The sequence below is a fragment of the Myripristis murdjan genome, chromosome 19 (genome assembly GCF_902150065.1).
Source record: "Myripristis murdjan chromosome 19, fMyrMur1.1, whole genome shotgun sequence".
NCBI lineage: Eukaryota > Metazoa > Chordata > Actinopteri > Holocentriformes > Holocentridae > Myripristis > Myripristis murdjan.
In genome coordinates, this window is record NC_043998.1 from 13735798 (window position 1) to 13748380 (window position 12583).

At 40.8% G+C, this 12583-nt stretch overlaps 1 protein-coding gene across 2 annotated transcripts in view; it reads left to right on the top strand.

Moving 5' to 3' along the window:
* The first annotated feature begins 308 nt into the window (after positions 1–308).
* The window catches only part of trrap (transformation/transcription domain-associated protein), a 100432-nt gene continuing 88157 nt past the window's right edge, over positions 309–12583 (top strand). For both annotated transcript variants that reach the window (XM_030077163.1, XM_030077164.1), the window contains exons 1-16: positions 309–346; positions 1000–1182; positions 2459–2508; positions 2800–2910; positions 3573–3677; positions 4047–4130; positions 4367–4423; positions 4674–4799; positions 6407–6484; positions 8425–8513; positions 9132–9228; positions 9941–10079; positions 10734–10812; positions 11445–11679; positions 11787–12123; positions 12387–12484. In XM_030077163.1, coding sequence (XP_029933023.1) covers positions 1083–1182; positions 2459–2508; positions 2800–2910; positions 3573–3677; positions 4047–4130; positions 4367–4423; positions 4674–4799; positions 6407–6484; positions 8425–8513; positions 9132–9228; positions 9941–10079; positions 10734–10812; positions 11445–11679; positions 11787–12123; positions 12387–12484 — 1785 coding nt within the window. In that variant the 5' untranslated portion in view covers positions 309–346; positions 1000–1082. The remainder of the gene's footprint in view (positions 347–999; positions 1183–2458; positions 2509–2799; positions 2911–3572; positions 3678–4046; positions 4131–4366; positions 4424–4673; positions 4800–6406; positions 6485–8424; positions 8514–9131; positions 9229–9940; positions 10080–10733; positions 10813–11444; positions 11680–11786; positions 12124–12386; positions 12485–12583) is intronic.

A 12583-nucleotide genomic window follows, 5' to 3' on the forward strand; every position in this document is an offset into this window, starting at 1 on the left:
GCGGGGCCGCCTGCGCAGTTAGCTGCAAAACTACTCCGCTTACAAACGATCCGTGAAGCCACAAGACCTTCGAAAACGATGGTCTTATAACGACTGGAGTTTACCGTGTATCCTTCCGCTGGGACCAGAATCAAGAATATTGTCATTACGATGCACTTTAAAATGACTAAACGTCATTTTTAATAGTTTAAACGTATATATTAATGTTATTTGTTTTATTATTACTAATTGTGTAGCTATGTACAGAAGATGACAGGCATTCCGCGAAGGGATATCGGACCTCTCTGCTAGCGGCGAGCAGCAGCGCGGCGGATACAGAGCAACCGTTTCCTGTCGGTGGCTCTCGGTAAGTCTGAATGGTTTTAGTATTTTTGGATTAACTATTGCTTAAATATTTGGTATTTGATGTTTTCCGGTTCTTCTATTATGTATTCAACGTCTGGGAAGGTCTACGTGTGGGAAAAAGTTACCTTACCTCTGAGGTTCCTGTCTTTAAAGAGTTTAGGGGATGCGTGAGCGCGTTCTTTCTTTGGGAGCGCTAGCATTAGCCTAGTTAACGATAGCTAACATAGTGTCCGGGGCAATATTTAAATCAGACTTGTTTTGTTTTGGGTGCATACATTGGCTGGATAATAGTTTATGACCCTTTGATTGACAGATTATTACTTTGACGTCGGGAAACTGGTTTCAATTAATATTTTACACCGTGTTCTGCAAAAATCATGCTAGGTGATGTCTCGAAGATGTCATCACTGTGCGCCCACCTCGCATTGGAGGCATGTTGTTTGTGGATTTGTTGCCAGTTTGTTTGTGGAACACTTTTCACGTGTGCTTAATTGCCGTGTAATAACCCTGATCACAGCCTGTTGTGATTGAAGAAACATACAGATTGTATTTAGTCATCTAGATGTTTAAACTGCAAAACAACTCCCTTTGGTTTCTGTTTCAATATTTTTCACGCCGATGAACGTTACTTCCTCTTTCCTCTCCCTCGGGCAGCGTACATGACATCTGTGTGAGAGCCGTGCAGACTGCTGTCTGCCCCCTGTCCCACAGCCACCCTGTCTCTCCCAGCTGGCACCATGGCCTTCGTGCCCGCGCCCAGTCCCACCGTGGTGGACCAGACCACCCTGATGAAGAAGTACCTGCAGTTTGTGGCAGCACTCACGGACACTAACACGCGTAAGTTCATCCACTTAAACCTGCTGTTACCTTTACATTTTTTAGTGTATGCATCATGTACTTTGTGTCTTGTTGACGACCTAGATAGCCCGGTAAATGTAACATAATAACCCTGCCCGTCCACTTCTGTGTATCAAAGTTCTTGTGGGAATCATGATTTCCCTTTCAAATGTCACATGAACTCTCAGTGGTTTTTGCATTACTAAAGGTGTGGTTATGTTTGTTTAGGGCCCTAAAGCACAGAAAAGTTTTATAAATGTCATGTTATAGTTCCTCAGTGTCAAAACAATTAAAATAAATTTATGCAAAATGTTAACATTTCCTATGTTTTACACAGCTTGTCAAATTGTTCATATAATGTTCAACATATCATGTTAATTTTATGTTTACCCACTTGTCCCTATTCAGTTTTGAAAAATTGTGAAAAATGAAGCCGATATTATTATGCATGTATTCAGAGTTGTTAAACATTGAATGGGCTCAAATTGACCTCAAAGCTATAAGGGTTAAAATACAAAGCTAAACATGAGTTATGTAAAAGATTTGAGCTTGTTCTGTACCTCAGTCACATTCACAAGATGTTTTGACAAGAAGTTGACTGACAAGTTATCCCAAAATACAGTTTGATAAACCTTAATGTTGGTATAGTTTGCTAAATTAGTGTAAATAAACAGTTGCAGGACTCGGTCCACAGACTCTCAGATGGAGATGTCTGAGTTTTCATTTTTTTTTTGTTTTTTTTTTGCTACTGCATTTTAATTTAAGATAAATGAAAAAAAAATATGTGAGTAAAGTAATAGTGAACAGTTAAAAGCCATTATATGTTCATGTGTCTCAGCATGTACACACTGTCCTTGTTTGGAGTCTTGAGAATGTAGTTAACAATCAGATTCAAAGCCCACATTTCTCAGTCTGACAAGTATGTTCATGCCAATACATAGCTGTGTGTACAATTGTTGCTGTAGCTAGTTTGAATCCTAATTTGTTAATTGTCAGCAAAGTAATTGATGGCGCAGTTTGGCCGTGCTTAGCAGGGGCGATGTGATGAGAGCGATGTGCTTTAGTCCAGATAAAGGTACGTGTGTGTGGGAGGGTGTGTGTGCGCGTGAGTGTGAGTGTGTTTGTGGTTGAAGTACCTTTTGACCAGTCTGGGCGCTGAAAGTAAAACTGATAAGATCTGAGAAACCCTGCTGAGCGAAGTGCCGTGGCCATGATAAGAGTTACTGTATCATTAGCAACGCTGATTAATGGCACTGCTCCGTCCTTCAACCTGCAGCTGATGAGACCAAACTGAAGATGATGCAGGAGGTCAGCGAGAACTTTGAGGTGAGTGTGATGAATAGTTATCTTCCTCTAATGGCAAGAATTTATTTCATCTCTCTCCGCTGATGGATTATGATGTATTTTGAAGGGTTTTTATGGCTTTAATCAATGTGCAAGGAGATGGATTTACAAGGTTATTTGGCAGTTTTTGTGCACTAGCTGAAATGAACCATACGGTAAAACAAACATGGCAACAATGAACCACTGCAATTCAAATTTTCATACCGTTGATAGAATATGTTAGTGTATCTGGACTTGCTGCTTGGTGTGATGTGTTGTGCTTGTCCATTTCAGAATGTGACCTCTTCGCCTCAGTACTCCACTTTCTTGGAGCATATCATCCCTCGCTTCCTTACATTCCTTCAGGACGGAGAGGTGCAATTCCTGCAGGAGAAACCTACACAAGTAAGCAGCTAAACCAAAACCTTTTCTTCTATCTTAAAAACTTAGAAACACTGTTAAAATACAACTATTGGCGCCATACCTTTCATCTCTGGGTCAGCTCAGTTACCATGGAGTTAAATTGGAGATAATTTTTCAAATATCTCATATTTCAGTAAGACTTTGGTGTCAGACCTGCAGAATTAAAGAGCAAGTTTTTTTCTTGGTTTGCCATTTTGCACTGGTGTTCCATGCAATCATACGAAGAGAAATCCATGTTACAAAAGGCCAAGATACCAACTCAGCAGTAGCTTTAATAAAGCAAAATACATTGCACACACGTTATGTTGCGTTTTATGAAAGTGCACAGCTGTAGTCATTGACATGCCCCAATGTTCCCAAACTTGTTGGCTGTCTACCTGTAATGATTTGCCTGTACATTTCACTCAGAGTTGTTGAAAGTCATTGTGGTAAATAAAGGAAATCATTTAATAATGAAGGTGTAGAAGAGGCCGGTTAGGGGAAATTGGGTACACCATTAAATTATAACCAGTAATCTCAAAATAACTCCTTGAATGGATTGAAAAGTCATAAATTGATCCAGGCACCGTAGATGATTTCTTTAGCCATAAAAAATGCTCCATGCTTTGCCATAAATAATGTTATATCGTTCCATCTTCTTGCAGCAACTGAGGAAGCTTGTGCTGGAAATCATCCACCGCATCCCAACAAATGAGCACCTTCGTCCGCACACCAAAAACATCCTGTCTGTGATGTTCCGCTTCCTGGAGGTATAGAGACTCTTGTCACACTGTAGGAGAACACTGTTACTTGTTTCTTCACAACTGATGGCTTTTCATCCTCCAGATATTTTTAGAGTCGGATTGTGTCGCTGTGCTCTCTAACCAGTGAGCAGTGTTCAAAACCTATTGTACGTTTAACAAAAGGGTTAGGAGATTAAAGCCATCCACCTGTCAAAAGCTGCAAAAATTTTGCTGTGGCTCAGAAGTTTTTCTACATTATCAGCCTCTTTGGCTTCTTTTTGTGACCTGTGGGATTTCTTTTCTGTTGGAAAAAGTATATCTGTCTGGTGAAATGGATTACAGGTAATGTTGGGTATTGATGGAATCTAATGCTTTGCCTCTTACTTGTTTTTCCAGATTGAGAGTGAGGAGAATGTGCTGATATGCCTTCGTATTATTATTGAGCTGCACAAGCAGTTCCGCCCTCAGATTTCTCAAGAGGTGAGAATCTCAGCCATATAACTCAAAAGGAAGTGTGTGTCTTACAAAAATGGTGTTGAATACTTGAATATGTGTTATAATGCTGCGACAGAGAATTTGTCCTTGTAGGCTTAATGACTGGGCTAAATAAAACTAAAGGATAAATGAATAATGGGCCTCCTCTCATTCAAAAAAGGAAACTTCTAATGTTATCCGAGTCTGGGATTAACATGTTTGCCTTAATCCTCTATTTTCAGATTCATCACTTTCTGGACTTTGTAAAGCAGATTTACAGAGACCTTCCGAGAGTTGTTGTAAGTACAAGCTCAGCAGCAGGTGGCTTTGCCAGCAGTGGAGGAAGCTTCAGTTCTGATGTGATTGTACTGCATACTGGAAGCTGATGAGTTTTTGCACCATGTTTTCATCTTTTTTCTCCTCCTTTTTCCCATATATGTCATCTTTTTTTCTTCCCCTGCCCTTCTTCCATTCTCCTTCTCTTTTACTTCCCTTTTCTCTTCCCATCCAGCTGTATCTCAATAAATTTTCCACTCTGTGCCCCTGCAGGCGAGGTACTTTGAGAACCCCCAGGTGATAGCGGAAAACACAGTTCCTTCTCCAGAAATGGTGGGGATGATCACCTCGGTGCTTGTGAAGACAGCTCCTGAGAGAGAAGACAGTGAAACGCGAACGGTAAGATAACCAACAGACTGTAACAGTACGTGTAACCACTTTTAAATTCCCAAACCTCATGGCGTCCCGTTACAGTTCTGTCTGTAACCACTGGATGGTAGTAGAGCACCTCGCTGGCAAGCTAACAGAAGTCAGCAGAAAACTGCAAGAGTGCTCAGCCAGAAAATTCATGAAAAGTATTTTTGCACTCTTTCAGCTGTGCCCTGCCTCACAGTCATAGATACATACACATTCAGCCCACAGAGCTGACCAGAGCAACTGCAGTCTCTGTCATTGGTCAGTGAGCAGCTCCACTAGAGCAAGTCAGGGTTCCTCTGCAAGTCTGCAGCGTAAGCGAAGGAGGATGGTGCCATTTGGTGATCCCATTTGGAGCTAAATGTGCGCTTATTAGCACATGAAGGTGATGATGCAATGGGAAAGCTATAAGTCATTTATATTTTGGCCAGTGAGGTCAATATTTCTCTACCTGTGCTGGACAGGCAAAAGAAACAGCCCTTTGCTTAGGGTCTGTAACCACACATTGTGTAATAACTCCTCAAAGTGTGATACATTTTTCCTTCACCCGCATTTTTGTATTACCACATTTTGTCATAATAAAACTTAAAATGCAATGCTGAATTAATTTTCCCCTTATTTTGGAATAGTAAGGTCTGGGACTAATCTCAGATCAGGGGGTGTGTGTTGGACTGGTGTCAGAATAGTGTAGTTTCATTTAAGAAAATGATGTGTGGCACTTGATGTAAACAAAGATAGCAATTGTGTCAAAAAAAAAAAGAGAAGAGTAAATCCCATATTAGCATATGTATCAACAGCCATAGTAATTTATTACAAAATGTAGGAAAATGAAATTTTATGTTCAAGGTGTTATCACAAAATTCAAGTGTTATTACAAAATGAAGGGAAAATGTATTAATGTTTGAAAGGTTATTTCAATATGTGGTGTTATAACATAATGTGTTGTTACAGGGTCAATAAAAATGATGTCCTCTGCAACATTTTCTTTAAGAACCTTTTTTTTTTTTTTTTGATCTGGTCGTCACTATGTAAATGATAATCTAGGCGTACTGCTGACACCCTAGTCTGAGATAGGGAAAAAATTCATCACAATCTGGACAGGTCTTGAATTTTAAAAGGAAAATGAAGAAAAGAACTGTTTACACAGCTAACAAACCAGTATGACAAGTGAGTAGAATACAAACTATGTAGGTGGATTCAGGAAAATCAGAACAACCCTGTACAAGATTGATTTGATTTTCTTGAAGTGGAATATATGCAGAAAATCCACACAGCTTGATATGAAGTGCCTCGCTCAAGTGCACCTCAAAAGTGGTTTTTTGAGGGTGCAGAGAGAGTCACTCATTCGCCCAGATTCTCCCAGCCTGCCTCACTGGGATTCAAACCAGCAACTTTTAGGTCACAAGCTTACTTATCGAACCCCAGAGTGAATAGTTACCACGGTATGACTACCAACAGAGCAATGTACATCTTGCGTGCTTTGATTATGTGATATAATTGCAGCTCTAGATGAGCGTGTTGAGAGTCCTGCAGCTAAATCATTCAGTCCTTGCTGTTGTTCATTTTGTTGGTGACTTTCTGTCTGCCTTCAGCACACCATCATCCCACGGGGGTCCTTGTCCCTCAAGGTGCTGGCAGAGCTGCCCATCATAGTCGTGCTGATGTACCAGGTAAGTGATTTAATACACCAGACTTCACTAAAATAGCACCTGTCCTTGCACACATAAGCATATGATAAGATACGGTTCAACAATTTGTTGGGATAAGTTGAACATACTTATTCCAAAGTGAGTTATCTACCATTTTGTGGAGGAAAAAAATAACAGGCAGCCCTCAGATATCTGTCATGTATCGTAAAATTTCAAAAATGATTATGTTAAAAATGTACATGTCTTAAAAAGGTTGGGAAAAAATTAAAAAACAACAAAATATATAGAAAATTAACAAAAATGTCTTGGAACTCAGCATCAAACTGCGCATTGCATGTCCTCAAGAAAAACAGTATGTATATTATTAAGGATAAAAAATAATGGGAGAAAATTCTCTGTTTTATAAAAAATGTCTGTAAAAGTCTTAAATAGTGTGGAAATTTAAAATGGGAAACGTGTTGTAACCAAGGCTTGACATTAACAGCTGCCCACCCGCCAAATGCAGGTCGAGTTCAGCAGTGGTGTGTGACACTGGGTCTCTTACTAGCCACTTTGACAGGTGGCATTTAAAAAACATAACAGCAACAAAAAACATCACTGCAGTTTACAGAAGATACCTAGAATAATTAAATAAATTCAGTGTCATACTACATGATGCTACTTCTCCCATGAGCACTGCCTGCACACTGTGAGCTGATCCCACTGGTCCATCCACTTCATTGTGTCACCATTGACAGCCAAATGAAAGGAAGCAAGAATGTAAATAGCCTACAGTACCCCAAGGCTTGACAAAATAAACTGCAAAAGAATGACAAATGCAAGTTGTACTTGCAGGTGCAGGCCCTGATCAGTATCAGGGGAGATTAAAGCATCTGCTCTGAATACCTCCTGTTCACATTTTAACAAGCAACATATCAGTAAAGTTGGAGTGCCGTTGTCCTGGTTCAGCTAACAGGATGTGACGGGACAGCGGTCTCCTCACAGCGGCTGCACCGACGCAGCAGTGGCTGGAGGAGGCGGCTTTTCTCCCGCAGGCAGAACAGGGGAGAGCTGCCTGCTGCGCGTTAGAGAAAAACAGTATAAAGTGTCAAAGGCTGATAATCTGTTAATGAGTGGATGTTAAAATAGGTTAAATAGCCTGATGCTTCAAGACTGTTGTGATGTAACTGACTTGGTTTTTAATTGACTTTTTACAGTATAGAAACACTGATTGATAATAATAAAAAAATATATATCTATATAAAACTATTATAATAGATTAGTGGTTAGAAATGAAAAAAATTAAACGTATTTAAAAATTGACTTTATTTGGGAGACTGGGGAAACCAGTGCACAGCCAAACAGTGGAGAAAAAATAAAGTAAGAGCTCAAAAAAAAGAAAATAATAATAGTAATATTCACAATAAATAATAATATAACAATAATGGGGAAAAAAACATGTAGCCCAGTGCAGTGATTGTTGGATTTATGACACTGGCAAGGCAAAAAGCATGTCACAGTTTACTAAGCTTGAATAGGCATAAGGTGTATTTTTTTTTTTATAAATAAAGATATTTCCAATCAAATGTATGCTGTTGCAGTCTACAGTGACCTTATCACTTTTTAAGTTTGGCTGGTGAAAATGCTGCGTGGCTAGTGACAGTGGCTGGTGAGCCAAACACTTAATGTCAGGCCCTGGTTTTAATCTTGTTTAGAGTGAGACCTAAAGACTGTGGGCAAAATAATCCTCCTTTACATGAGCGAGAGGGACATTAAGTTGCAGGCTTTTTTAAACATTTGTATTAACTTTTTGAAGGATGAACTCAGATATATTTTCAATGATGGAGCTCATGAATAGTTAATACTTTTTTTTTTTTTTTTTTTTTTAAAGAAGTTGGGAATAAATCTCTTCAGCTGTATAGATGTGGACAAAGTGAAAGTGGTTCATTATTAGAGATGATGTGTTTGCTCTGTTTCTTCAGCTGTACAAACTGAACCTTCACAATGTGGTGTCAGAGTTTGTCCCGCTCATCATGAACACCATCATGCTCCAGGTCTCTCCACAGGCCAGGTAAGACATGTCTGTGTGTCTGTAAATGTACGTGTTTGTGTGTGTGTGCATGTGTGTATGTAAGACAGACACATTTCTGTGTGAGTATGCCTTGAGATAGGAGATTGAGTGTGCCTCTAACAAATTTCATTTTCACTTTACAGCCTCCAAAATGAGTTTGGGCATGTTTAAAAGAATTGATTTTTTTTTCTCCCCCCCCTTCCTCTCTCGCAATAAGTTTGTTGATGGTGTTGCTCGGCACTTTGCCTGCCAAAGCCCAAGTTAAAATCCATTTGGGGAAGTTAAAATTGTAGAAATTGGCTTAGCAGGAGGTGAAACCTCTCAGGGTAGGAAGAGAGTTGTGTTAAGCATTCTGAACAGGAAGGAAATGGATCAGAGTTAATTAAAAAAAATGCCTCGGCAGTCTCTGGCAGGTATTGAAAAAGTTTTTTCCTGACTTGCAGTAGCAGCTCTGGTGCAAACAAACAAGTCAACCATGTAGAATTTACTCCACCATTTAGATGCTCATAATTTTAGCCTCTTTAATTGCTGCTAATTGCAAGTATACCAAATGAAAAATGACTTTGAAGGGGCCTGGTAAAAGTTATTTGTGTGTAAACAATGCTGTTTTCGTTGCAGGCAACACAAGCTTTACAACAAAGAGCTGTATGCTGACTTCATCGCCGCTCAGATCAAGACTCTATCCTTTCTGGCTTACATCATCCGCATCTACCAGGTACACCTGAGTGTTTTTAGTGATTTTGTTGAATGCGAGCTAGGAGCAGGTTTGAGATACATGAGTTGAAATCGCACCAAAACTATTTGCACTACGGTTAGACTGATATATTGGGTTGCTGATATTGGCCTTTGATGAAATATCAGACATTGGCCAGTTATTTTGTTCAGTGTTAGTTTGACGGAGTTTGAATGGCAAATGGCTTCTAAAGGCAGGAAAATGAGCCCTGATAGCTCAGACAACGCTGACAGTGCAGACATCAGCGGGAATAACGAGAAGGATAGGAGGAACCTGGATGACTGGCACAAACTTATAAAAAAACATGTTATTTTATAAAAAGCCTCTAAACCACCAAGAGAAAAAATCATTTTAGCATGGGTTGTAGTGTTTTACGATGATCTAAATTACGTTTCAGAGGCTCTGATGAAGAACATGGTTATGTGGAAAAAATGCTTTTTATTTAAAAATGCTGGATATGACACGAAATCTAGATCATATATCAGCAGCTACTTTCTGAAAATATTAGGATCAGACTGAAAAGCTCACATTGGTTGAGCCATAATTTATTGTAAATTTATGTAATAAAGTATGAAGGCAAATTTCCAAAATTAATTGAGCTTTTAATCATTTTTGTATTTGTGTGTGTGTGTGTGTGTGTGTGTGTGTGTGTGTGTGTGTGTGTGTGTGTGTGTGTGTCTTGGTGCCGCCTCAGGATCTGGTAGGGAAGTACTCTCAGCAGATGGTGAAGGGCATGCTGCAGCTTCTATCCAACTGCCCCTCAGAGACCGCGCACCTCCGCAAGGAGCTGCTCATTGCAGCCAAGCACATCCTCACTACTGACCTCCGCAGCCGTATGTACACACACACACACACACACACACTCAGAGAGAATAACGTGACACGGGGTAACATTTCGGTTGGATGATATCCGCCAAATATCATTACAATCATAAGTTCACAAGCACAGTAAACCTAAGTAATGGTACTGAAGAAGGCTGATTTGAGATACAGCGAGTGTTTCATACCATATTTATCTTGGCCTGTTTCCTTTAAATTTACACCCACAATCATAAATCTCATTTAAAAACATGACTGGATTTATGAAAATCATTTACTCTGTAATATGCTGTCTTATTGCTGCCAGTATGTGAAAGCAGGGGCAGTTCATTCATTCATTCATTCATCGTCTTCACTTAATTATTTCTGTGGAGGATGATTGGGGATGTAGTTTTCTGGGGATGTTGTATTTTTTTTTTTCTTGGGGGTCTTTGTCAGGCAAAACCTTATAAACATTTCCACACACAGGAAACATTCTCAGTAGTTTTCTTCCCAGTCTTCAAAGAGCTGTCAGTGATGGAAACAAATGTATGGTTTACTTAATTTTTGCTCTCCAATTAACCTTAAATATTCTTTCTTTTTTTTTTACGTGGTTTTATATTAGAAGTCAAACTTGGCATTGGTGTAGCTCACAGCTTATTTCAACTGTTTGAATCGTTGTTTTGCAGAGTTCATACCTTGTATGGACAAACTATTTGATGAATCCATCTTGATTGGCTCTGGCTACACGGCTCGGGAGACTCTGCGGTAAGTGTGTGTGTGTTCATGGCCACTTGATCTCATTGGTGTCAGCGTTCCCTCTCCCCTGGTGGTTGATTGCTCCTCCAGGTGCAGGATGAATGCCATGGCATACTAATCAAGGTGCTCTCAGTGCTGTTGAAGTGCTCGGGGAGACTGACTGAAGCACAGCAACAGCTCAGGTTGTCATCCTGTCATATTCACCCTCATCTCCAGAGGGCACGGTGTCCATGCATCCTCCCTTAGGTCAAATTGAAAACCCCCTTGACCCTCCTCAGATGCCTTACCAACACATTAGCTGTCATTCCCTATTAGTGCAGCCTGGATAACAAGGCAGCAGGATGAGACCAAGCAAGACTATCTGCGTCAGTTATTAATCACATTCTCTCTCTCTCTCTGTCTCACATAAGTCTGTTTCACTTGCATCCCAGCACTTCTTTCCAAATCTGTCAAGCTTCTCCCGTCTTCTATTTTCCTGCTCTGTCTTATCTGCACCTCTCCACCTTTTGTGTAAATGTCAGTTCAGTGGAGCGCTGCCCAACTTTTCAGCGCTGTGAAGTCATGAAACTTGGGAAACGTTTTAATCCAAAGTCCTAATATCAGTCTTTTTAAAATCTCACCATGTCTCTCGTCCCATCCAGACCTTTGGCCTACAGCACACTGGCAGACCTGGTTCACCACGTCCGTCAGAACCTGCCCCTAACAGATTTGTCCTTAGCTGTGCAGCTGTTTGCAAAGAACATTGATGACGAGTCGCTCCCCAGCAACATTCAGACCATGTCCTGCAAGCTGCTGCTCAACCTGGTGGACTGCATCCGCTCCAAGTCTGAGCAGGAGAACGGAAATGGACGGGACATCCTGATGAGGATGCTGGAGGTAGGCACCCTAGAATTTTGCATAATAGGAAGGACACTAAGTATTTGGCAAAAGTGTTGTGAAGATGTTGATGGAGTTTTATCCCTCCTGTCCCCACACAAAATCAGGTGTTTGTGCTGAAGTTCCACACCATTGCACGCTACCAGCTTGTCACCATCTTCAAAAAGTGCAAGCCCCAGTCAGAGATGGGTGTGGTTGACCCAGGGGCTTTACCTGGAGTCCCGGCTACTCCCACCCCATCCACCACCCCTGCTCTCCCACCCCCTGCTCCTCCTACACCCGTCGCCTCAGCACCTCCTCCTCCAGCCACGCCCTTTGATCGGCAGGGGGAGAAGGAGGACAAGCAGACGTTCCAGGTGTCCGACTGCCGCAGCCTGGTCAAGACCTTGGTGTGTGGAGTGAAGACGATCACGTGGGGTATCACCTCCTGCAAAGCCCCCGGAGGTGAGAGAACAGAATTCCTGCTCTGGCCATGTGTGTGATCCAGATGAACTCTCAACGCCTGGTTGGGATCCCAGTGTGGCTTAACAGGAAGAGCAGTGGCACTTAAATCTCTAAGATTAGGGTTTTTTCTCCACTTAAAATATGCATTCATGATGCCATTAAGCACTTTTGGTGAAAGAGTCGAATAGTTTATCTTGCATATGTATCAATAGTCATCTGATAAAATTTGGACTAGCTTCTCTTTTCTCTGTTTGTTTTTCCAGAGGCTCAATTCATTCCCAACAAGCAGCTCCAGCCCAAGGAAACACAAATCTACATTAAGCTGGTAAAATACGCCATGCAGGCCTTGGACATCTACCAGGTACGACCTTGACTAAACTATCAGGGGCTGTTTGGCTTGGTTTGGAGCTTTTGATTTTTCAAATAAGCATTATTTTTTATTTATTTGTGGAGTGTTTAA